The sequence below is a fragment of the Zingiber officinale genome, chromosome 1A (genome assembly GCF_018446385.1).
Source record: "Zingiber officinale cultivar Zhangliang chromosome 1A, Zo_v1.1, whole genome shotgun sequence".
Classification (NCBI taxonomy): domain Eukaryota; kingdom Viridiplantae; phylum Streptophyta; class Magnoliopsida; order Zingiberales; family Zingiberaceae; genus Zingiber; species Zingiber officinale.
The window spans coordinates 193,788,093-193,815,157 of NC_055987.1; the positions used below are offsets into that span (position 1 = coordinate 193,788,093).

The 27,065-nt window shown below is 39.5% G+C and overlaps 2 protein-coding genes across 2 annotated transcripts; one reads left to right on the forward strand and one right to left on the reverse strand.

Moving 5' to 3' along the window:
• Positions 1-9,311: 9,311 nt before the first annotated feature.
• On the reverse strand, positions 9,312-20,427 carry LOC122039009 (protein PAT1 homolog). The gene is made up of 5 exons (XM_042599021.1): positions 20,057-20,427; positions 19,193-19,350; positions 18,668-18,724; positions 12,858-12,927; positions 9,312-11,865 (listed from the first exon to the last, which is right to left on the reverse strand). The coding sequence occupies exons 1-5, from the start codon at positions 20,139-20,141 to the stop codon at positions 9,839-9,841; spliced, it is 2,397 nt and encodes a 798-aa protein (XP_042454955.1). The 5' UTR covers positions 20,142-20,427; the 3' UTR covers positions 9,312-9,838.
• Positions 20,428-25,438: 5,011 nt separating this feature from the next.
• On the forward strand, positions 25,439-26,624 carry LOC122039012 (protein G1-like1). The gene is made up of 2 exons (XM_042599023.1): positions 25,439-25,502; positions 25,890-26,624. Exon 2 carries the CDS (start codon positions 25,895-25,897, stop codon positions 26,546-26,548), a length of 654 nt encoding a protein of 217 aa, XP_042454957.1. The 5' UTR covers positions 25,439-25,502; positions 25,890-25,894; the 3' UTR covers positions 26,549-26,624.
• The last annotated feature ends 441 nt before the right edge of the window (positions 26,625-27,065 follow it).

Consider the following 27,065-nt stretch of genomic DNA (forward strand, 5'->3'; position numbering starts at 1 on the left):
GGAGGTAGCCAACGACTACTTCGCAGCACCAAAAGTATGCTAACGGTCATTTACCAGCCGACTGCTAAAACATGCAAACGACTGGTGCAGTCGACTGATCCACATTGACCAAACAAACAGAACTATTCTGTTCGCACCCAGTCGACTGCGCGGTCGACTGCACCAGTCGACTGCTAAAACATGCAGTCGACTGCTATAGTACTGCTACAGTAACACTATAGTACTACTACAGTAAAACCCTAGAACTAGGATTTTACTCCGAGTACAATTTCTCATGCACTCGTACTCTCACCCTTACGACTCATTTGACGCTTCCTTTGCAGTTTTAACCTCTTGCCTTCAAGTATACTTCCTTTGGCTCTCATCCCTCGGATGCATTCAAACCCGCGACTCGTCCCCAATGACATCCTTCGCGTATGCCTCGAAGTCGCTTCCCTCAACCCTTATCCTCACTGCCTTATCCACGGTCCCTCGGATGCTTCATCCTTCACCGGACCCGAAGTCATCAACCTGAGTTGCATGTGTATCCTGCAAATCTGCACAACACAAATACACATATCAAATACAAGGGTGAACCTAACTTAAACTCTTTAACACACACATCAAAACTATGATCGTACCGATCAAAACCTAGGTCGATTGCACCAACATCGTGGACTGGACATCTAGCATAAAGACCGGAAAACTCGAGCGCCGAGCAAAAGTCCAGTCGGTCTGGAGGACCGAACTGGCAAAAGGTAAACTATCCTGAGTGGAGTAGGTAAGGGTGCGTTCCCCGGAAGAGGGAATAGTAGGCGTCGGTTCGACCTAGGATTTTCGGTCGGAAATCCGAAATCAAAATCGGGCAGTTCAGAGACTGTCAAATACTCTTTTTAGTATGTTTATCATGTGCTAACTTTATATTGCAGGGTATTTTGGGACTAACGTATCTTGCAGGTACTAAAACACAAAGTTTGTCTCGGATGAACAATATCCAAGGTGCCTCCATGGAGCTTGGAGGCGCCTCGGGTATAAAGTGAGCTGGCTGTGCAAAAGGAGCTGGAGGCGCCTCTATGGGATTTAGAGGCGCCTTAGACCTCTGCTTGGAGGCGCCTTGGAGTGTGATGAAGGCACCTCAAGGTGGATAAGAGGCAGCGACGTGAAGCTCATCGCAGTACAGAAAGCGGGATAAGCTTTCATGGTTGAGGCACCTCCATGAGGAGTCTGAGGCACCTCAAGCAGGCTATTTAAGGGGTGTTCGAGCAGCAGCCCATTTCATCAGTTCCCAAGTATTCCTTCGCCTATGTGCAGCTCCAGAATCATTACCGAAGTGCTGTAGCAACATCCTGACAACCCGGAGCTTCAACCTCAGTATTTCTGTTGTCGGTATAACAATTTTGCTGTATTGTTGTGTACAACATTCTTTGTAACTTTGCGCTCTAATAGTGAATTGCCCAAAGTAAACGCTCAATGAGCGTGGGCCTTGGAGTAGGAGTCGCCCAAGGCTCCGAACGAAATAAAAATACTTGGATCATTTTGTGTGTTTGTTTTTAATTTATTTCACTGCTTAACTCTCGTCGAGTATTCCGATTACAAAATACGTGAAAGTCATGAGAGCTATTCACTCCCCCCCCCCTCTCTAGCGCAGTCTCGATCCAACAGAAAATAAATATTTAGTTATAGATGGAACATGAAAGACATTGCACATGTGAAAAGTTCGATTAGATAAATGAACATATGTGTTTCCAAGATTAGCAATTTGCAAATCTGAATCATCGCCTACTTGAATTGTATCTGAGTCATAATATGACATTACGTCTGTAAGGATATTATAATCTGATGTTATATGATAAATTGCTCCAATGTCAATATACCAATTAGTAGATGAAAACTCTGGGGTTTTACCACAAGTAGACATAAATGAGAGGACTTTAGGATATACTTGTGAAATATATGGTTGTTTTGAGAATGTAGAACCACCAATGAAATTTGAGTTAAATGGGCTAGGACATTAAATATCAAAATGTCCAATTCTGAGACAAATTTTACATTTTACCCAAGACCAATCAAGTCTTTTAGGACATATATTTCCAGTATGACCAACGATGTGATAAATTTGATATCGATCTAAACTTTGCTTTTAGCTTCTTTGATGTCGTTGAGTATTTGACATCTAAAGTAAAAATAACTTGTCCGACGGCAAGTGAGATGATCTCACTTGGTTATCAGGATTCATAAACTCTAATACTTAAGCCTGGAGGTTTAGAGTTCGAATCCTGTGGGAGGCAAAAATCCACTGACCAAGGGTGGAAAGTCCTAGCGAGTAACGACACGGTCAAGGGTCGTCCGTCGACGACATTAGAGGTCGCCAAATGGGCCGACGACATAAGGGCCGACGGTCGACGACCCGAGGGTCGCCAAATGGGCTGCCAAATGGGTCGGGTCGTTACAATAAAAGGCGCCTTTTTATTGTAACGACCCGACCCATTTGGCAGCCCATTTGGCGACCCTCGGGTCGTCGACCGTCGACCGTCGATCGTACCGTTACTCTCTAGGACTTTCCACCCCTGGCAGTGGATTTTTGCCTCCCCCAGGATTTGAACTCTAAACCTCCAGGCTTAAGTATTATAGTTTATGAATCCTCTTGGTTACCAGGATTCAAAAATCCACTGCCAGGGGTGGAAAGTCCTAGAGAGTAACGGCACGATCGACGGTCGACGACCCGAGGATCGCCAAATGGGCCGTCAAATGGGTCATCTCACTTGGTTACCAGGATTCATAAACTCTAATACTTAAGCCTGGAGGTTTAGAGTTTGAATCCTGGGGGAGGCAAAAATCCACTAACCAGGGGTGGAAAGTCCTAGTGAGTAACGACACGGCCAAGGGTCGTCAGTCGACAATATTAGAGGTCACCAAATGGGCCGACGACATAAGGGCCGACGGTCGACAACCCGAGGGTCGCCAAATGGGCCGCCAAATGGGCCGCCAAATGGGTCGGGTCGTTACAGTATCTTCGGCTACTAGTGAAATGGTTTTAAAAAAAATACCTTTTTTAAGTCCTTGAAGCTATTGATGGAATGCATGGGGAGTCGGTTGAACCATCTTTGGGCAGAATTGGAGAGTGTTGTCAAGAACACCCTGCATTTTACACCATCTGTGTATTGGTATAGTATGGTTGTGTTCTCGAACTTAAGTAGATGATCTTCTAGGTCTGTTGTGTGTTACGCCCCGGGGGAGTCCCTAAAAGTGAAATTTTGACAGCATCTCCCCTATACCGGTGACAATCTAAAATATATATACCTCCACAAGCCATATATGCATCAGCCCACACGACTGGAATATACACAATAAATTATATAAACAAACAATCCACGCATTTTATAATAAATCAGCTTCGACTGACTACACAATAAATCACAACCACGCAGTTTAATAAAAACCTACTCCACTACAACAAAAAAGCCTTCGAACGGAATGTTGGTTAGTCCTAGGAAAATGTATCGGTTCCACTATACAAAAATTTGTACAAGTGTCAAACCTTTCCTTAAATAACCTATTGTATTCTTTAGAAGTTAAATTAAGAATCACAGACGGAACTTAACATCATTGATTCCAAATTTAACTTATCTATTCTTAATGGTTTAGATTTGAATCGCAAGCAGAACTTAACACTATTGATTCAAATCCACCTATGTTATTAATTCCATTAAATATTAATTTCCAAAATTGGCTTCCAGGACTGCATGGCGAGACACATGTCCTTCTTGGATATGGGACCAACCACCACCGCCTAGACAAAGCCTTTTAAGAAAAGCTAATATTTAATTTCCTTAAATAACTCTAGGTTAACCAAAAAGAACAATCGAATCACAAATTCGAAAAAGAAGAAAACACAAACTCGAAAAACTAATTCAAAAAACTAGATCTAATGTCTCTTGTGTTTGGAATTCTTACAAAAAGAAATAACTAGCATGATGCGGAAAACAATTGCCAAGTATACCTTCTTTTTGTATGCTAATTGTTGGAGCAATCCCAATGGTCCGCGGGACCATGTGTTTTGGTGTTTGGGCAAAGGGTTTAAGTTAGGTTCACCCTTGTTATTTGATATGTGTATGTGAGTGTACAGGTATGCAGGATACACATGTAACTCAGGTTGTTGGCTTCGGGTCTGGTGAAGGATGGAGCATCCGAGGGACCGTCGACAAAGCAGCGAGGACAAGGGCCGAGGGAAGCGACTTCGAGGCATACGCGAAGGATGGCATTGGGAACGAGCCGCGGGCTTGAATGCATCCGAGGGACGAGAGCTAAAGGAAGTAGGCTTGAAGGCAAGAGGTCAAGGCTGCAAAGAAGCGTCAAGTGAGTCATAAGGGTGAGGGTACGAGTGCACGAGAGATTGTACTTGGAGTAAAATCCTAGTTTTAGGGTTTTACTGTAGCAGCACTGTAGCGCTACTGTAGCAGTACTGTACCGATACTGTAGCAGTACTGTAGCAGTCGACTGCATGTTTTAGCAGTCGACTGGTGCAGTCGACTGGGGCAGTCGATTGGCAGCGAACAGAATGTCTCTGTTCGCTCGGGTAGTGTGAAATCGAGTCGTTAGGATGTAACGGTCGAATTTCCACTGAGGGCAGTCGACTGCATGTTTTAGCAGTCGACTGGTAGGCGGGGTTTTCCAACCCGTGGCCTATATAACCAAGCCTTGGAAGCTTGGTTGAGGCTGACGAAATAGAGGTGGTTAACCCGTATTAGTAGTCTACTTGTGCCCTAGCTTGTAAGAAGTTCTTGTGAGAGTTGTGGTGAGGTTTCTCCACCCACAAGGAGCTACGTGAGCTAGCCGGAGGTCTTCCGGGGAGTAATCCACCGACGGATAGGGATCGTCCACCTTACGGACACGCCGTGGAGTAGGAGCTTTATCTCCGAACCACGTAAATGATCGTGTAGCTTGGTTTGCATTCTTTCCTTTAGTATTTAGCTTTCTACTTGCTTTGTTTGCATTTCTGCTTGCGCACTAACATTGTAGAAAGAAGCGAGTATTTGGGGGCGTCGTCTATCCAACCCCCTTCAAGCCGGCCGTCCAATCCCCAACACTAATGACCTTGAGATCTTCTGTCGTATTCCTCGCCTCGCCTTGGACGTCGTGTGGGCGACGATCCTCCAAAATGAACACCGCCCAAAAGCTTTCTTCCTCTTCCTCTAAAATCCGGCCACCACCACCACCAAGGAGAAGAGAGCAAAGGGAAAGGGAGAAGAGAGAGGGCCGACCACCAAGAGATCCTCCAAGCAAGAGAATAAGAGTTGTGTCTCATAAAGTCTCCTCACCCCTTCTTTTATATTAGTTGCCCAAGGCAAATAAGAGAAGATTTTTTACAAAAATTAAAATATTCCTCTAATTTTCCTTTTCTCTTTTAATTTTTCCTTTTCTTTCCTCTTGATTGAATCAATCACCAAAAATTAATTGATGATTTTATTTTTTTCAATATGGTCAGCCACCTTGCTTGGGCACCAAGCAAGGGTGGTCGGCCCCCATAAGAGGAAAGGAATATTATTTTTTTATAAAATTTTATAAGAAGAAAAACTCTTATAAAATTTTACAAGCTCTCTTTCCTAAAGTAGAAGTTAAAAAAGGAAAGTTTTAAAAATTAAAACCATATTTTAAAATTTAAAACTTCTCTTATAAAATGTTCTTTTTTAACATGATAATAGAAAATTTAAATCTTAAAACTTATCTTCCTTTTTTTCTTAAACCATGAGGATGGTTAAAAAAAGAAAGTTTTAAAACTTTTAAAACTCTCTATTAAAACATGTGGCCTAATTCAAATAAGGAAAGTTTTAAAAATTAAAATCTCTCTTTTAAAACTTATAGTTTTCTACAAAGAGAAGATTTTAAAAATTCAAAACAACTCTCCTTGTTTGAATTATTGTGGTCGGCCCCTACTAGCTTGATCACCAAGCAACAAGGTCGGCTAGGGGTGTCAATTCGGGTGGGTCAGGTCGGGTTGAGTTTTTTTTTTTAACCCAACGCGAACCTAACCCGAACCCGAGTTCAACCCAAAACACCTCAACCCGAACCCAAACCCGACCAACCCGATCAACCCGAACCTGACCCATATAACCCGAAAATCCTATTCAAACCGACTTTTTTGGACTATTTTCTCTATAATTCTTCACTTTTATCTCAATACTCCATCATTATCATACAAACATGATATTAATATACATAAAAAAATCTAAATTTTTAAAATAAAATTTGATTTAACCCTAAAAAAATCCACAAAACCCTATATTTAAGTCAACCTGGGTCAACCCGAACTCGAACCCGACCCAACCCAACCTGAAACTTTTTTACTCTCCAACCCTCCAACCCGAACCCGACCCGAACCCGAAAATGCCCAACCCGAACCTGATTTTTTTCGGGTCGACTTGAGTTGGGTCATCGGGTCGGGTTCATTTTTGACACCTCTAGGGTCGGCCCCTATAGAAGAGGATGTGGCCGGCCCTTGCTTAGTCACCAAGCATTGGAACGGCCCCCTTCTTGGACACCAAGATGGGCTTATATTTAGATGGACTTGAGACTATAATGAGGCTACGTCAGGGACCTAGAGGAGAAATTGGTTTTGGCCTTCCGATGAGCTTGAGTATCCTGTGTTCACCCCGAACACACAACTCAAGTTCATCGATAATAACTCATTCCACTAGAGAGTTATTATCGCACTACCGCACCAATCCCAAATTATATTATGGGCTTCTTCTTATCATGAGTGTGTTAGTCTCCCTGTGTTTAAGATAATGAATGTCCACTAATTAAGTAAGTTACTGAGAACTCAATTAATATCTAGCTCCAAGAGTAGTACCACTCAACTTCATTGTCATGTCGGACTAAGTCCACCTGCAGGGTTTAACATGACAATCCTTATAAGCTCCTCTTGGGAACATTCTCAACATAGATAACTAGAACACAGATTCCTTCTATAATCAACAACACACACTATAAGTAATATCATTTCCCAATTTATCGGGCTTATTGACTTATCGAGTTAAATCTCACCCATTGATAAGTCAAAGAAATAAATACTAAATATATGTGTTTGTTATTATATTAGGATTAAGAGCACACACTTCCATAAAAACTAAGGTCAAGTTCTTTTATAAAGTCAGTACAAAAAGAACTTACCTAAAATGGTCCTACTCAATATACTTGGAGTGTATCAATGTAATTTATTAGTTAAGATAAACTAATACTTAATTACACTACAACTACTTCAACTGTTTGTTCCTTTCCATCTTAGTCGCGAGCAATTGTTTATAATTTATAAAGAACCGACAACATGATTTTCTGTGTGTGACACCATACACTATGTTGTCTACTATATAAATTAATTGAACAAATTATATTTAACAAATAAATGTAGATATTGACCATTGTGATTCTTTATTTCTAAATAAATGTTTATATAAAAGCTAGGCTTTTAGTATACGTCAGCGATCTCTCTACTCGGCCGAGTGGGATAGCCGCTCGACTAAATACTCCTCTATTCGGCTGGACTCGGTTGCTCTTGCCTGCGGTGACACTGCTCGATAGCCTGCTTTCGCCCGACGGGACTAACGCTCTAATTGTCCCAACGCTCCTCTGCTCCGTGACAAACGTCTTATGATCTTGACTGCAAGGACATTCTGTTTGGACCAGCCCTTTATCGGTTGGGCAATTCATGTCTGATCGACCACTGTAGGAGAGATCCGCCCGACACCCCTTCGGTGAGCTCGTTGATTCTCTGGCGTTGACCTCCTTGACTTTGACCTCTACGTCGGTTGCTATCTCCGTCCTTTGACCCGCACGTAGTGGGCTCACCGCATCACCTTGAATGAGAGGAATCTCCAACTACGAACGAGCCTGCCATGTCAAAGGATGGAAGAAGAAGAAAACGTAAGTAAATGGGCTAGGGAGGGGTCTAGGCACAGTCACTCCAACACTCAAATTAGTAAAGAAGCTGAATAAGGGTAATCAAAGAACAGTGATGAGAAATAATGAAGAGCAATCGAAAAAACTTACTTGTGCATGAGGAATGAACCCTTTATATAGTGTTGTTTCTCTTAGCACACATAACAAGGCGTATTGCTATAATAAGGTCAACCATATTGTCATATTGCCCAAATTGCACCGACTAGTTTCTACGTACAACTGGTGGAAATGTCTACTATACTAGTTGCACAGAGGATATTCCAGTGATTCTCTGACAACGACCATTATACCACATTAAAAGATATATCGGACTGATGGGTTGAACGCTCTAACGGTCTGCTTTCCCATAACGATGGGCCTTTCTGAGCTTTTAGGTCTTAATGGGCTCTAGTGATATTCCTGTAACCCTAACCTTTCATGATATTCGATCAGACCGCACTCCCAATCAGGTCCAATCAGATAAAAGGAACAGGGTATTAGTACGGTTTAGATTACTTTCGACGACTCAATGTATTCGACGGTTGCCATTTACTCGGCCAGAAAGTCTGGTTCCGATCGGACATGGAGTCTGATTGGACCTGAGGGGAGAGATCTGGTCCACCGGACCCTAAGCCAACCACTAAAAAGCATCTGCTCGGATATGTACTGGGCAACCTTTCCTTAGCTCATTGAAAGATCTCGAGGGTGTGACCACCCATGGTTATTTGAGTGGTGTTTATCCAACCAAGGCTTAAGGGATTACGCCTCCCTTCTCTCTTCTTTAGGGATTAAATTAATCCTTCTTATCAGTCTTTATCGGCTGACTCCAGGCTTAAGTTGACTCCTTTTAGACTTTAACTGCTACGTCAGACAATACTTTTGATTTCAATATCCATTTTGGAATCCCACCCTCCTTGCTGTATCAAAGACAAAGCATGAGTGAAATTGATTTTAATTCATTAATTAATTGATTAAAATTGGGTGGAATTAATCATTTAGCTTCTATTAATTAATTAAGGAGTTGGATGATTATGACATTATAAAACTACAAATGATTTTAATATTTTAATTTTGAATTAAAAGTAAAAAAAAATGTTGTAGAATTACCCAAGGATAAGGAAAAATTTATAATCCAAATCAACAAGTATCGAAATATTTATAAATAACTTTGTAATATAACTTTTATTTAGTAAATATTGAGTATATATATATATAGAACTTCGTAAATATCAAATAAATAAAATATAATATTAAGCAATCCAAAGCTAATTTAGAGTTTTGAATTTAAATTGAAAAAACAAATTGCCCGAATAGTAAAGGCCATTTAGATTGACTCTGAGCATAAAGAGCTGATAATTCTAACTAAAAGTCATGCACACAAACACTATAACAAGGCATTTGGAATTCATATCAAAAACAGGAGAAAGGATTTATTTATTGACTAGCAAAAAGAAACATAACTTGATAGTAAACGGATTATGGTCGATTACAATTAGACAACTTGTAGAAATCGCGTGGATAAACAGGAACCTGCTGAAATGCCAACCGAAGTAGCTAAAACAAACATCAATCTACCACCGACCATACAAGAATCAAAACACCGGCGGGAAAACTGGTACAACTCCTAACCCCATCCATACGGAGTTGTGTTAAAGAGCAACAAAACAAGCTCCCCAGAAGTAAACTTCTGGTCAAACTCCTACGATATCTAAATGCAAATGATATATATGAAGATTGGGAGACACATCCAAAAGCACAGGCAGTAAGTTACCACCACGAGAGGATAACATAATTTGTGAATCCGTAGAAAGTTGTGTGTTGAGGTGCCACTCGCCATCAACTTAATGGCTGGTCTCAGAAGCAGCCCTTTTCTTTCATCATACATTGGATGCAATAGAACACTAATCAGGCACTCATCCAGAAGTTACTGCCCATTACTTCCTCCATTAGAAGGGATTGTTCTCTGAGCAAAATCTAGTAACAGCTTTCGCTGATGCTCATTTGTATGAGGAAGACTCGCCCGCAACAACTCCACAGGCATCTCCCTACTTATAGCTTTGGTGATTTCTGATCCAGCAACCGCTGCAGCTGGAGCCTGCATGTGGAGGGACTGCATCACAGTTTCAAATTTACTGTGACAATACTTTGTGAGAAGACCAAAGAAGGAATTGAAGGATGCCTGCCAGAGATGGCGGCTAGAAATACTATAGTTGCTAGCTGTGTTATCATTTGTTAGAAGCACTGTTGCTTTATCAAGAACAGATTTAATGATCACAGAAGCACCATCACCGGCAAGACTTCCTAGTGGACGAAGAGGTGGCTGTTCAGAGGAACAAACAACAGCAGCTACGCATGCGCTAAGAGAGTTCAAGTCCATGAGATGCATGCATGCAGCAGTGGTTTTTGCTAGTTTGGTGGTGCTTTCCGCTGCACTTGTATCCAATGGCCTTACACCAAACAGAAACCTCAGGTGGCGAAAAATGGCCATGCAGATGACGCGGGTGATCTCACTTCCAGGGGTAAGAAGTTCAAGGTACCGAGAGAGTAGCTTACGGCCTTTTGGAAGAGAAAGTAGGCGAAGAAACACTAGATCACCCTCTAGGTTTGCCCCAGATTGACCGGAATGACTGAGAGGATCAACTAGATGAAAAGATGCCGCAACTTCTTGCAGGAGCATCTCTCTTTTTCTCTTAAGTTGAGAGCCACCATCTTGAAGCTGACTGAATTGCAATATGCGATCAAGATCATCTACATCAAGTAAAAGGCAAAGACCATCCTCAATGGTGATCCTAGCAGCCAGCATAGGCTCCTGGTCCAAGGGCTTTGCAGAAGATTTCTGGTCAGAAATATTATCTGCAGATGCTGATTTTGGTTCAACCTCAAGAAGAGGGCGAGGTCTACGGATTGATGAGAAAGCAAGCCTACCAAGTGCATCCACCTGGAGATATGGATGTGGGTCATCCTTGGACTTGGATCTAGACGATAAATCTTTGGTGACATTAGGGCAGAAATAGTGCTTCAAATTTGATCCTGAATATTTCTTTGCTAGACAAGCTTGGTGATAGTAATCATCTGTGTAGGGGTCATTGCAGTGGGTCGCAGCATGTTGCATTCTAGCAATGTTCTCAAGCTCTTCGGTTGTCATGAATTTGGAATGAAACCTCGGCCACCCATTATCTATCCTATGGAAGCCAATATCAGAAGGGTGTTGAGCAAACCCAAAGTACTCTCTTCCCCTGTGCATTGGTCTAAATCTCGGGTCCTTGAACTCAGCCAACCTCATCGTAGTTTCAAACGTATTCATCATCTGTGTTGAGGATTGACTAGGGTGGAACTGTTGTGTTTGCATGCTGGGGAATCGCACCATTGAAGGCAAATTCGGGGGCATTCCATGTTGCTGATGCACCAGTTGAGAAGGAATTTGATTGTTGAAATGACTCTGATTTTGTGTTGGATCAGCCAACACATTCGATGAAAGTATACTAGGCGATTCTGACCAGTGACCCTGTTGCCTGCTATTAATTGGAAGTCCGTGTGGACCAAACTGAGTAAAATATCCATCTTGATTTGATCCATGTGCTGCTGCTGGACGAAGTTTGGAAAAAAGGTAGGGATTCGGTGGAGAGAAAGGCACCTGGAGGCCAGAACTAGAAGGTGATGCAACGCCTTGGAAGGCATTATGATGGAATTGTGTAGGTTCACCGCATGGAGGTAAGGATGTACGAGAAGATATTGGTAAATGGACCGGTTCACTTGGTTTAAATAGTTGCTTCTGTTGAGGAGAGGATGACGTTCTGTAGAGAGGTCTGGAATCTGGAGCATGACCTGAAAGAGGATGCGGATGTGATGACCATCTTTTACCATCCTGGCCAGCCTCAGCATCCAATATATGATGATCTTGCCAATTTGAAAAGCCTGGCTCCTGTACCCACTCTCCAGTAAACGAAGAACCTGAATGGATAATATTTTCAAGATCACAACAGATCGATTCAGAAACAAGATAAAATACATTTCAAGAAAATATCAAGAACACAAAAGATGGTGAATGAGAGGATTTTGTTGGACATGAATAAAAGAATAACATAAGCAAATGGAAGAACAAGCAACACATTACTGCATAGGAAAATCATAAATTCCTGTCAATTTAAAAATACTTGCTTTTATGAACTTCTTAACGGCTGAGAAGGAAATAATAGTCTGAAATGGTCTTAAATTAAATGCCACCCCAGTCCAAAAGACTGAGAACTGCAACATAAATTTACTTGTCTAAACAACATCCCCAAAATGCATTCATAAGTAGGTAATTTAAGTGCTAAAGAGGTATCATCTTAAATGAAGCACGAAGAAATATGTGTGAACATTCTAGAGGAACAGGCATGAAGATCATGTAGAGGCTTGTTTCAGTATTATGCCATTTCGCAAAGAAGTCGCCAAACCAATTAATTCATGGTGGTGACAGCACATCAAGCATGTTGATGCCACTTGCAACCTAGAAAACCTTGTGAGATTAGGAAGTTTAGGTATTCCCCTGAAATTGTTGATTACGATATACAACCATAAACATGGAAGTGGATTACCAACAATTAAATGCCTTTCTATTTCATAACATGCAGTGTTTTCAGTACGTGTCCCCCATTTCTACAATAATTGAAGATCATGAATGGATCTGCATTGAACTCATAGGTCCAAGAACATGTAGTTTTGATTACATACTCCTCTCGCCTCGATTTGTACTTGAAGAGCATGAATGAATAAAATAATAAGCTCATAAGTCCAACGAAACACAACAAATCTCCTTTTTCTCCTTTCCTCTACTTAGGCACAAGGGAAACATAATGACTTTCCTTGAAAGTTAGGTAACTTGCTTTTAGATATCCCATTTAACAAAAAATGGATGGAAGATCTATTGTGCAAAGGGCTTAGAACGGAACACTATTACTCACTTTCCCTAGAAAAAGAATCTCTGCCATCAAGTACTTCTGTGATCCTTGGTTCAACAATACCTCTGTCCAACTGAAACAAAAAAAAACACAATTGATTGTTGCAAAAAATCATGAATATGTTGTATTTTAATAAGTAAATTGGCAAGGCATTCACAACATGTTAGCATTTCCACAATTTGTTCTACCAATAAGATACTAAAAAACAAAACAACGAGAGATTCAAGGTCAGAACAATAAGAAACAAAACAATCACAAAAGTTGCTCATTAATTAAAAAAACTTTAGTAGTAAACTGTAATAATATATCCAACCATGACAAAAGTCACACAGTAAGAAATGCCACACAGCAAGTGCTTCTAGAAGTGCATGTTCTGATGCTTATTTGATCATTGGGTTGTGTCCTAATGTCATATAAGTGTCAGTATATTCCTGTTTTCAATTGAAGATACCAATCCAATAGAGAGTGGATCATCATGTTCATTATCATATTCAGCCAACATTTATATATTTAGACCAATCTGATTGTAATTCCAAATTTCAATTTGTTTATGAAATGTTGTGTTAGCATAATCAGGTTGTCAATTTCAGATATCAGTCCAAGAAAGAGGGGATCATCATACCCAATAGCATAATTAACCTATATTTATGCATAAAGACCAGTCTGATTGTAATACCACATTAAAATTTATTTTATGATTTTCATTTTAAAAATCTTCTTTGCAATTTGTGTAACGAATAACTTAGTATCTATTGTTGGACCCCGTGGTTGTTTTGATGTGATCACCCAAGTTAGGTTAGGTCCTGTTTGATTTTAATCCCTGTGTCAAAGTGTGCAGGAGTTTAGGAGCACAGGAAATCGAGCAGAAGACACAGCTAGCGAGAAGAATGACACAGGAAGGGAGCCGACAGGCTCGGTACGTCCGAGGGACGAAAGAGCTGCGGAAGAGTACACCGATGGACGAGAAGAACGTACGCAATGTTCGAGGGACTAGAAACCGGAGCGGAAGCCAGAAGCCTGCTCGAGGAAAAGGCTGGAAAATGAGTTCGGGTGAACCCTATTTCGGTTGGCCGCAATCACCCAAACGAACAGAGCAGCGGAAGATCCAAAGGAAAGTTGGAGCTATTTATACGCTGCAGCATTGAGAGCGCCCTCCACATTGAGGGCGCCCTACATAGCGTTGAGGGTGCCCTCAAACCAGTCAAAGTGACCGTTTCGCATTTGGATAAAACTTTATCCAAATGTCACGCTGGGGGCGCCCTCCATGCTTATGGGAGGCGCCCTCAAGCCGAAGATGGAGTTTCCAAGCACTATAAAAAGGGCCCTAGAGCTAGGGAATTAATCATCAACTCTTGTACTAACTTCCTAGCAACTACTTAAGCTTTTATTGTGTAAAAAGCTTCTCCGCCTTCAGAGAAGGAGATTTAGCTTTTCAACCGCCTTGGATTAACAACCACCTAGGTTGTAACCAAGTCAATCCCTGAGTCTTTTTTTAATTATGTTCTTTTATTTTTATTTATTATTGTTGCACCTTAAGAGTTGAAAGAACGAAGAGGGTATTTTTTTATTTCAGGCAATTCACCCCTCCCCTCTTGCCGGCCCGCTACACCAACAATTGGTATCAGAGCTCAACAACCTCAGAAGGATTAATCGCCGTCTGAAGCAATAAAGATCAAGACAATAGCCGGTGCAAGTATTCACCTCCCAAAATTCGACGGCGACTTCGCAACATGGAAACGCCGAATAGAGATACTTTTTAAAACAATTTCAATATTCTATTAACAATGAAATACGATTTTGTAGCACCTACGGATCAGCAAGGAGCCGAGAAAAAAGTGTAGGTGCAGCGAGGACCGGCAAGAGGGGGGTGAATTGCCTGCGAATAAAAACTAAACCCTCCTCAAGCAATTTCAACTCTAAAATAAATGCAACTATATTGAGAATAAAATAATCAGATAAAAAGACACACAATTTTAACTTGGTTACAACCAAGAGGGTTGTTAATCCAGGACGATGAAAGGCTCAATAAGAAAACTCCTTCTCTGAAGGCGGAGAAGCCTTTTACACTTTGAAAGCACAGAAGTTGCAGAAGATGAATTACAGAGTTGGTTTTTCGTATGAAATCGTTCACTATTTCGTTGTGCTTCAATAGCTACCCGAGACCCCCTTTATATAGGGGTTCTAGAGCCTATCTGTTAACTTGATCTTCGGGATCAGGTTTGACTCGAGAGGGATCGGTCGACCGATCCCCAGGTTCGGTCGACCGAACCTGCAGTACCTGCCCATCTTTCCGTCCAGGTGCAGTCTCTGTGGATCGAGCTCAGGTTCGGTCGACCGATCATTGTGTTCGGTCGACCGATCGGCCAACGGTCTTCTTCTGCGCTGGCCCGATCAAAACGCTCGGCTGAGTCTCTGGATAAACGTTGGTTCGGTCGATCGATCAAGAGGTTCGATCGACCGATCAGTCCTCCAACGGCTGGCTTGCTGACGTGGCTTCTGACGTGTCACCAGCGATTGGTCTTCTGAGGATTGGGGTTCGGTCGACCGATCATGGGGTTCGGTCGACCGAACCGTTGACAAGTCAACTCCAGTTGACTTGCTCCGGTTCGGCTCCTTGGGTGATTGCGGCCACCCGGAATAGGGCTCACCCGAACCCAGTTCCCAGCCTTCTCCTCGAGCAGGCTTCCGTCCAACTTCTCGTCCCTCGAACGCCGCGCATGTTCTTCTCGCTCCACCGGAGTACTCTTCCGCAGCTCTCTCGTCCTTCGGACGCACCGAGCCCGTCGGCTCCCTTCCCGTGCCGTCCTTCTCGCTAGCTGCGTCTTCCGCTCGACTTCCTGTGCTCCTAAGTTCCTGCACACTCAGACACAGGGTTCAGACAAAATGCAGGACCTAACTAACTTGGTTGATCACATCAAAACTACCACGGGGTCCAACAAGAAGAACATCAGTGGACAAAGAAAGAGCAAGCTGATCGAACGATAAAGTAAAGTTCTATCTGCTCAGCATCCTTCCGCCCCAAGAGGTCAACCGAATCGACAGCTACGTCTCCGCCAAAGATCTCTGGGAGAAGTTCCTAGAGCTCCACAAAGGTACTTCAGAAGCGAAGTTAGCAAGGCGGGACATCCTCCGAACTCGGCTAACAAATCTCCGGATGAACAATGGAGAAAAGGTAGTGCAACTCCAAGCACGAATCAAAGAGCTGATAACTCAAGGACTTTGAGGTAAGTACACTAGAAAATTTATTTTCTACTTTCGAACTTCACGAATCTCGAATCGATTCAAAAGACATAGAAAAGACAAACCTCAACATTGCCCTAAAGGCAAGAACGGAAGATCAAGAGTCTGAGACATCCATCGATGAAGACGAAACGGCTCTATGGGTACAAAGGTTCAATAAATTTCGTAAATTTAATAAGTTTAAATCACAGTTAAGAAGGCATCAGCGAAACAAAAGGACCGCCCGTTGCTACAACTGCAACGAAGAAGGGCATATCAAAGACGATTGCCCAAAATTGAAGAGCAAAGATAAGGAAAAGAACAAGAAACCAACTCGGTCCAAACATAACCTCAAAGCCACGTAGGATGATTCATCATCCTTCGAATCTGAAGTCGAAGCATACGCCGAACTAGCCCTAACGGAAATCCATCAAGAAGAAGATGAGACCAGCTCAGAGATGAGCATAGATGAAGAGGGAGGATCATCAGAAGAAAGCAGCAATGAAGAGAGAGCATTAGCACTTACGGTAAATGAGGTACGTATTCTGTCACCTAAGCACTCTTTTAAGTTCATTAAAGTACTTTCAAAAGATTTAGTAAAAATAGAAAAAGAGAATGCTGAGTTAAACAGAATGTTAGATAAAAATCAGAAAATGAAAAATTAAAATTGTAAATTGAAAATTTAAAAACAGATACATGTCAAAAACCAAACAATTTTCAAAAGTCAAAACTTAAGATTTATGGAAAATTAAACTGGTACATTAGAAAACATCAAGGACAACTTAGAAGAATACCTAAAGGATATATACCCCCCCCCCCCCCAATATATCTAACTAACCCAGTAGGAAGAAACCTCTATTGGGTTCCAAAATGATATCTAGATTAAACCTTCTGTTAATCAAGGCTTTCAGAAGAAATTAAATGCTAAATTCCTTAAAAGGCTTTGTCTAGAAGTGGTTGATAATCCAATAACCAAGAAGGCCTAGTGTCTCGCCACAGCCTAGAAGCCAATTATCGAATTGAATATTTAATTGACAAATTGATTAAGATAATGCTTTTAAATCCTTGTCAATTATTTGAAAATTTCATAACTCAGAAATTTTTTTTGAAACTTATTTTATTTGTACCCTGTCTTTTTTTTTATATGATCAAAGAGAGAGAAATAGGTACAAGTTTAGGGGGAGTTAAAAAAAAAAAAATCTAAAATCAATTTTGTTGCAATTTCTTTTATTGCAAACTTTATACTTAAAATGTTTTTTACTACTTGTCTGTTATTACCTAACTTGAACTTGAGTTGATGCACATCAAAAAAGGGGAGATTGTTGGACCCCGTGGTTGTTTTGATATGTCAAACAAGAGTTAGGTTAGGTCCTGTTTGATTTCGATCCCTGTGTCTAAATGTGCAGGAGCTTAGGAGCACATGAAGTCGAGCGGAAGACGCAAGAAGGGCGGCATAGGAAGAGAGCTGACGGGCTCGATGCGTCCGAGGGACAAAAGAGTTGCGGAAGAGTACACCGGTGGACGAGAAGAACGTACGCGACCTTCGAGGGACGAGAAGCCGGAGCGGAAGCCTGCTCGAGGAGAAGGCCGGAAATTAGGTTCGGGTGACCCCTATTTCGGTTGGCCGCAATCACCCAAGCGAACGAAGCAACGGAAGATCCAAAGGAAAGTTGGAGCTATTTATACGCTGCAGCATTGAGGGCACCCTCCACATTGAGGGTGCCCTCCATAGCGTTGAGAGCGTCCTCAAACCAGTCAAAGTGATCGTTTCGCATTTGGATAAAACTTTATCCAAATGTCACGCTGGAGGCGCCCTCCATGCTTATGGGAGGCGCCCTCAAGCCGAAGATAGAGTTTCCAAGCCCTATAAAAAGGGCCCTGGAGCTAGGGAATTAATCATCAACTCTTATACTAACTTCCTAGCAACTACTTAAGCTTTTATTGTGTAAAAGGCTTCTCCGCCTATAAAAAGGGCCCTGTTCTTTTATTTTTATTTATTATTGTTGCACCTTAAGAGTTGAAAGAACGAGGAGGATATTTCTTTTTGTTTCAGACAATTCACCCCTCCCCTTTTGTCGACCCGCTGCACCAACATCTATGATAGGGGTAATAGATGGAAGAAGAAAGATGGGATGGATAAGAATAAAGATTTCCAGATGTATGGATAATAGTACAGCTATCAGGATACTATATCACAGGCTTACTGAACCTTCTGCTTGCTTTGCTAAACCACTGGATATACCAATCATCTGTCTTAAATGAGACTATAAATCCCAGCCACAGATACTGTCCATGCCCATGAGAAAATGACATAAAGGTATGCTACATTTGGTTAGTAACAATTCAAAATTGCAAGGATGCCCATTGAACCCAACCATGACTTAGATTCCATATCAGCTCAAGATGACCTAAGAAACCTTAGACAAAATTATTGATGAACCTTGTGAATTGCGATTATTACTTGCTTCAAGGCTTTCTGGTCTTGTAGTGTTAGCAATACATATCAATTTCTAAACACTAGGGAAGTCAACATTAGCTTGCTGCATAAGTATCTATCAACACAGATGAAAATTTGCAAACAAAGAGATACTAACCTTTGAAAATGTACTTGCAAGGTCATCAATATCAGTTATTGACTCGATTTCTTCTCCCTGGAAATGGAGAAATTGTTCCATTAGTATACAACATCATATGCCACCCCTATTCATTACCAGAGTAAGAGAAGCCCCGGAAGAATCACAGTATAAGTTGGAAACATAATACAAATTAATCCTCCAATGTGTTACAACAGAAATGTGACAATGAAGTATACTTGTACATCTTTAAGCGCATAAAAACATGCACAAATTTGTTAGGTACAGTAGAAAAATTGCTCTAAAAAACAGTGAATAGGAAATAACACCAAACAAGGAAAGGGTAACTGAAATGAAGTTAACCCTAATTATAAGAAAAACTACCAGAGAGCTGAGAATGAATTAATAGAAACCAATAGTGAAGCCGACTTCAAATAAAGATATGTTAACAAATTAAGAGAAACTAGTAAGCATAATTATATCACAAAAACATTTTCAGACAACCATTGCTATAAAATACATATAGAAATTTTCATGGGCACTAACCTCTAATCTTTCTCCTAGGCTAGAAAACTGATAATCATCACCAATCCCAACAAAGTGGGGATCATTAACACTATCTTCATCTTCTAATCCACCTAACTCAACCTCTTCTGTGACACTTCCAAAAAATGCATATTGTGTAGCATCAAATTGAACTGTATCTGCAGCCAAGGAGCAACATAATAAAAAATCAGTCAAAATATAAAAGCACAGTCATAAGCTAAACATAGCAATGTGAATAAAAACCTCAATGTGACAGTAGCTAGTATCACTTGTTTCTAGGAGCTGACTGCATGAACCATTATCGACAAGAATTTACTGTTATTAACGAGTGCAATTAAACACTCTGGATTATACACTACCTCTTTTCTACGCTATCATGATACAGCATACAGGAAGAATATAGAAAAGCATGTGCAAGTATCATCCTAGATCAGATAAAAACCAACATCCGGTTAATATTTGTCTTTATGATTAATGTTTGGTCCTAGACCGATAAGGTTTGCCCGGTGGGCTGGCTGCTGACTACAAAATCGAAGACCATGCAAATTGGTTATGACAGATAACTTAAAAGGCATATGCCAAAAATGAAGGAAAACCACATATGATAATTATGTCCACCGGCGGAAACCAGATGGATTTGCCACTGTATAGACATCCACTTGTCTAACTCGTATTAAGATCACCCATTGGCTCGGGGAAAGGAACGACCAAGAAGCAAGCAAGATAACTAGATGTATGAGATGTCAAGATTCAATTTTCGATGAATTCAACCCACAAAATCACATCTACAGCGCCAACGGAAGACAAAATCCTTAAAAACAAAACGCAGAAAATTCGAGGCAAACTAAAAAAGAAAAATCTCACCTGAAACGCCGTCACCAGCCCCTCCAATCCGTTCACCAGCGCCTGTGTCCACCATACCCCCATTTTTCCGATTTATAGCCGCCATAGAAAAAGGTGCCCTAGCTTCCTTTATCACAGAACACAGAGAGGCAGGCAGCACAAGAACCCTGGTTTCGAATCTACACCCTGGCGTCGCTACGCTAGAGCTGATCCAAGATTTGGTGCCTCCAAACTCTAAAAAGCGAAATTCTATAAACAAATCCTAAACTATGACAGAAACAACAATAACAACGAGAAGAGAGGAGATTTTTTTCCTCCGGCAGAAAAGGTAGAATCTATCGCTCCTTTTCTTCATCGTCCGGCCTCTCTTTTTATTAGGGTTTCCGATTTATAAGGGCGGAGCAATAAAAAGAGGTTGGATAATATAAGGAAAATATCACTTAGCCTCCTAAATTTGTCATTTTTTACGAAATACTACTCAAGTTTAAGCTTCCTCATGTCGCACCGCATTGGCCAACGTAGCCAAATTTAAGGCGGTAAAATAAAATTTCAGTAAAATATATTGAAATGTTTAATTTAGTATATTTGTTAATGCTGTTGCCGAACTGTTGGCCGCCAATTTGATTTCGACTTACGGCCAGTCGGCCACCCCACCAATGGGCAGCCACCGCGATGTCAAATGGGAGAAGAGGTTGCTGTGGGGCCCACGACGGGACTCGGTGTGATTGAGGTTCTTATTTACTTGCCCATTTATATTTGCAAGCATTCACGTCAAATTTTTTATTACGATATATTTTAAATTTAAGATAAATAATATTTAGAATAAATGGAAGTAGAATGGATGAAATGATAGAGATTGTAAAAAATATTATTAAATTTAAATTTAGATAATAAATAGATTAACAGGTATAAAAAATTTTAATTATCTTATCTAAAATTTAGAATAAAATCTTTAGGATAATTGACATGGATACTCTAAAATATTCAATTAAATTGCATTGGATTTTTTTATATAATCCGAAATAAAAAATTTTGAAAATCTTAGATTTTTCGTGATTATAAGATTATCAATTTTTTTCTCAAAACTATCCTCAGAATTTATTGCTGGTCGACATGGCAGTCGCCACCTTTGCACGCAACTAACTCGGACGCTTTAGTATTCCAGTTGACAAAATCTACTTTGTTCTAGTACACTTGTGCGAGGGTGGGGAATTTGAGATCGCACGGGCTGTCTGCGAGGATTCTTTGATACAAAACTGGATTCAAAATTCCTCAACCATGAAGATGCTTGTGAAAGGGTTTATTAGAATCTCAAAGGTGAAGGAGGCTAGGGATAAAAATTTTAATTACATATCAAAATGTATTTTAATTATATTTTAAAATATATATAAATTTATTTTAATTTTTTAAAATTATAAATCAATTATATTTATTATTATATATATTATCAACTTAATAATTAATATTATTTTAATAATTATTATTATTAATTTTATTTTATTTATTTAAAAAATTAATCATTTAATTGAGAAGGATAATATATTAAATATTAAATTAAATTATAGTAGCATCTAAATTGAACCAAATAAAATTTGAATTATGATTTATTCTCAGTAACTTATGTGATATTATATGTGCATAATAACAACGTGAACTAAAAGTACCTTTAAAATTATTAACGTAGCTACAATCTTATTAAATCATAGGTGAACGACACATGTCCAACAAGTAAAGTTATTTACATTGTGACAAAAAGATGAATACGCTCGCTCTCAGCACCCCCGTTAGTCCATTCCATAGTTAACCCGAAGGAGGTAAATCACGGGCGACTACTAGCCTTTGGAATAATGACTAGCACATAAGAGAGGTATTTACCTCGGCTTTATCGAGATTTGAACCTCATACCTCATTGTGACAACACTTCATACGCTAACCACTAAATCCATCCGAGAGGACAATAAAGTTATTTACATTGCATTATAATGACGTAGCGATTATAATGATGGAAACAATAAAGAAAGAAAAAAGTGATAAAGAGGATCACAAAATGCTGGATGGGCTTTGTTAGTTGTTAACCGGGAAAGCTTTCGAGACCGTTAATCGATTAATGTCTCTACTTCAAATTAGGCCTGTCCGACCACTTAAGTGGCCCAATTAAGTTTGGAGTACACATAACAAATCAAAACTAGGGCATGAGAATTAGACCCGGTTCAGTGAAGCAGTCCTCTCTTAACATAATTACAAAATCGAAACAAGGGCATCGCTGTCCCCTCAAGACGGTCTAATGATTAGTATATGAAGTATCTTCATCATAAGATATGGGATTCAAATTTTGATAAAGCTGAGATAAATATCTCCTTTATGTACTAGTCTTTATTCTAAAGATTAGTAATCGTTCATGATTTACCTCTTCCGTATTAATTCTGAAACAAAGACGTTGGTTCCCGGGGCCATGGTGTCGTGGTAAGGACATCCAGGTTGTCTCCCAGGCACCCGCGGTTTGAACCTCAACTACAGCGTATTTGCAGGAATTTTTTCTCCAAATGGGGAGCATAATCAAAGGATGCTGGGTTGGCTACCGCGTGCACTTCCCGATTTATCCTAGTGATCAATGAAAAATTTCTGAGGGACCAGATCAACCACCCTAAAAATAATTAATGAGATTAATTGAGATTATCATTTTTTTTCCTGAAAAAAAGCTGAAACGAACCTATTCATCATTTTACCGCAATAATTACAAAACCTAACCTGGACCGGGCTCAGTGGTCTATGGACGAGGAGTATGAATTCTTTCCCCCCCCCCCCCCCCCTATGCACACGAATGGATGTGTGGTCCAATTTAGAGTTGGTTTTTTATTTATAAAAACGTGGATGAATTAATGATAGAGAAAAATTAAGCAGTTATGATGAAGGAAAGTTGGAAGTCGAGGCAAGGCGAGCATTCGATTAATTAAATTTTAACCGAATTAAATTGAATTAATTTTTTTATTAAATAAATTGAATGGATAAAATATTAATTAATTTATTTTTATATCAAATTAATTAAAAAATTGTAATTAGAGTCTAAAAAATTAATTTAAGTTAACAAAATTTAATTTTAATGTAAAAATTAGAATGTTAAAAGTTTAATTCAATTTAAAATTTTAATTAAGTTTAAAATTTTAATTTATTCGGTCAATTCAATTGTATTCCATCTATTCAATTTAATTAAATAAAAAAATAAAATTAACTGAATTAATTAATTTTTTTTAAACCCCAAATAAATTAATACGGGATCGGTTTAATTAGTTTATTCAATTTAATTAAATTTTTAACTAAATTTTTGTTGTATTTAGAGTTGTCAGACGAGTCAATCTGTGGTGGGGTGGGTCGATCCATTGTAGGTCAATCATTTGGTGAGGTGGGACGAGTTGATCCATCAACTTGGCGAGTTGGGAAATTTTCAACCCAACCCAATCCAAGGCGAGTTACGGGTTTGGCGATCTAACCCGCAGACCCATCAAATTTTTTAAAAAAATATTTCATATTTTAAACTTTTTACTTCAAAAAGATTTTATCAATCAAATATATTCATAAACATATATTTTAAATATAAATGTACACAAACAAGTACTTACGTGGGATGAAAAATACTATTTTTATTTCAAAATTATAATAAAAAAATAATAAATTAACATAAAACTTAGCTTACATGTGTTTCTTAACTCGCGGGCAAACTTAAGCCCGTTGCTGGCCGACCCACGCGGGTCACAAACCTAGGCGGATCAGCCTGCGGGCGTGGTTGGGTTGATAAAATTCTAACCCAATCCGTTTAAATTATTTGGTGGGGTGAGCCAACCTGACAAGCCCAACCCAAATTGACGGCTCTAGTAAAATTAAAGGGCTTGGCTCTGTAACTAACCATGAATACGTTCAATTTACCAAAAGGCGTATTTAGATTTTTAAATTTATCAAAAGGCGTATGCTATTTTATTATTTACCAAATGATGTATCTTTTTATATGTTTTCCCCATTCTACCCTTTTTATTACTTTTCTTTTTATTTTCTCTATCATTTCTCTCACTTATCTTTCCTCATATGTATGCAACGTTTCTCTCTTTCCTCTCCTCTTTTTTCCTCTCTTTTGCACATCAAATCTTCTAAAAACATTTTTACACCTATGAGAAGTCAAAATAAACAATGGATAGTATATTTGAACTCCTTACAACCTCAAAATTCCACAAGAACTAAAATAGGTACAATCGAAGCTCTCTAAGTTCATAAGTAGATTTTGATTGAAACCTACTAATGGACTTAAAGAACTCCAATTACACATATTTCAATTCATGAAGATTTCTGGGGTTGCAAGGAGTTCAAATATACTATTCATTGTTTATTTCGACTCATATCAAGCCTAACGTGGAGAATTTTGATAATTATTTCTTATTATATTTTAACACATCTAAAAAGTTTAAATCAATAATGTATAGTATATTTGAACTTCTTGCAACTCCAGAAATTCATACGAATGGAAATGGGTGCAATCAGAACTTTCTACGTCGATGAGTGTGTTTTGGTCGAAATCCACTGATGGACCTAGAGAATTCCGATTATATCCATTTTAGTTTCTATGGATTTATAGGGTTGCAAGGAATTTAAATTTGTTATATATTGTTTATTTTGATTTCTTAAAAGTGTTAAAATATCTTTAGGAGAATTGATGTATAAAAGAAAAGAAAAAAAAAAAAGAGAAAATAGAAGAAATATTACATGCATAAGATGAAAGAGAAAAGAGAAAGAAATGATAGGAACAATATAAACAAAAATAATCAAGGGAAAAATTGAAAAAATAATGTAAAAAAATATATTTTTGATAAATAATAAAGTAATAGGTACTTTTGATAAATTTAAAAATATGAATACACCTTTTAAGTAGATTGTCGATTAAAATTAGTTTCAGATTTAATTCAGGTATTTATTTGTAAACAAAATAGATATTTAAATAAGTTCTGAATCAACGAAGAAAGAGAAAAAAATGGTTGGATTTTAGTAAACAAAGAAAATTACGGGAAATTTTCTTCCATGTGAGGTTTTCAATTAGCATCCTGAATTTAATAACAATTTATGTGGTCGGACATTTGTCCTTGTCGTCATGTGCTCCCATATCGACCCCGAAATTTAAAATATACTTTCCTCTACACTATCCCGAACTAAATGCCCTTCTCCAGATCCTGGGAATGACCTCTCAGGCCCAGGGTGCCTGTCTCTTTTCCAACCCACCTGCATAAATGTTTTCATAAATCTGATATGTGAAATCACACCTTTTCTTTGTCATTTCCATTAATTTCACTCTATACATGTTTATATTGTTATATCATGATCATGTGAAATAAATAAGGAGTCACCTAATCCAAAGATTCGTCTATAAAACACAAACCCAATTAAGCCCCACGCTGATCGTCTCCAACGAATACCAAGCAAAATCCTAGTAAGCTTTTTCTCCTTCTTCTTCTTCTTCGTCTTGCAAAGATTTGATTTTGCACATTTAGTGATGATCAGTAATAAATTGTCATTGAAGCTAAGATTTTTCTCTAGTTCCTTCTGTGATTTCTGCAACTGGTGGATGATTTGTGTTTCTCTTTCTAGTGATATAGTTTTGCAGAGTACGAGCATAATAGATCATATTCGATCATAAATGGTTTCTCTGTTTTCTTACATGATAATCGATCAAATCTTATGTTTTCTGAAAAATTAGATTTTTACGGTAGATCAGTTATGTTTATTTTTAATTGGAGCGATCGATGAAGTTTTAGACAGAGAACAATTTAAGTAACGATGAAATATGGTGTAAGATGTGTGTTGATTATGACAACAGAGAATATGAACTCCGATGGGTCGGCGGCTGTCGGCGGCGTGGGGCGGCCGTCGAGGAGCCGGTACGAGTCGCAGAAGCGGCGGGACTGGAACACGTTCCGGCAGTACCTGCGTAACCACAGGCCGCCGCTGGAGCTGGCGCGGTGCAGCGGCGCGCACGTGCTGGAGTTCCTGCGCTACCTCGACCAGTTCGGGAAGACGAGGGTGCACGTGGAGGGGTGCGCCTTCTTCGGCCGACCGCGGCCTCCGGCTCCTTGCCCCTGCCCCCTCCGCCAGGCCTGGGGCAGCCTCGACGCCCTCGTCAGCCGCCTCCGCGCCGCCTTCGAGGAGGCCGGCGGTCAGCCGGAGGCCAACCCTTTCGCAGCCCGCGCCGTCAGGATCGACTTGAGGGAGGTCAGAGAGAGCCAGGCCAGGGCCCGCGGCATCGCCTACGACAAGAAGAGGTCGACGAGGAAGAAGCAGCGCCGCCCGCCGGCCCCGCCCACCGAGGAGGCGAGCGCGGTACTTGAGCTAACCGCCGAAGCAGGGTATTATAACAACCCACAGCGGCAGATGTTGATGATGATGATGATGCAGCAAGCGAGTGTTGGCGGCGGACCATCTGCCGCAGCGGCGGCGCGTTCCGGTCGAAATATTATACGGCTCTCGGTGTTTAATTGATCGATCGATCGATCAGCAATCAATTAGTTAAAAGAGTAGTGGTAATTGAGGTTAACGATAAGTACGACGATATATATCCTCTTGCCATTAATTAATTAATTAGTTATGTCTCTGGATCATGCTAATTAAGATCAATGTATAATTAATGCTAGTGATATTAAATTAATGAAATTATATTAATTAAAATATTTTAGTATTAAAATATTAAAATAGAATCATTAATAGAGTCATTAAAATAAAATATCTAATTTTTAAAAATTTAAATTATTTAGATTTTTGAAAATTCGAATTGTTTAAATTTTTGAATAGATCTTATGATTTTTTAATGAAAAAAATTAATTTAATTTAATATTATATTTATCTTAATAAAAAAATTAATAAAAGTATAATATTTATAATTTTTTTTTATTTATCAATTTTAAAATGTCTTTTTTTATAAAATTAATGTCTTTTTTTTCTACCAATATATATATATATAAAAAGATTATCTCTTGAATCGTAAAAACGATCAAAGGAT

What these genes read in the sequence shown, in the direction of transcription:
- LOC122039009 (XM_042599021.1), bottom strand. Translation starts at nt 20,141, where the DNA reads ATGGCGGCTATAAATCGGAAAAATGGGGGTATGGTGGACACAGGCGCT. An exon ending in GGCTGGTGACGGCGTTTCAG is followed by an intron (nt 19,351 to 20,056) that starts GTGAGATTTTTC and finishes CCTTGGCTGCAG; the next exon opens with ATACAGTTCAATTTGATGCT. An exon ending in AGATTCTTTTTCTAGGGAAA is followed by an intron (nt 11,866 to 12,857) that starts GTGAGTAATAGT and finishes TTATCCATTCAG; the next exon opens with GTTCTTCGTTTACTGGAGAG.
- LOC122039012 (XM_042599023.1), top strand. Translation starts at nt 25,895, where the DNA reads ATGAACTCCGATGGGTCGGCGGCTGTCGGCGGCGTGGGGCGGCCGTCG.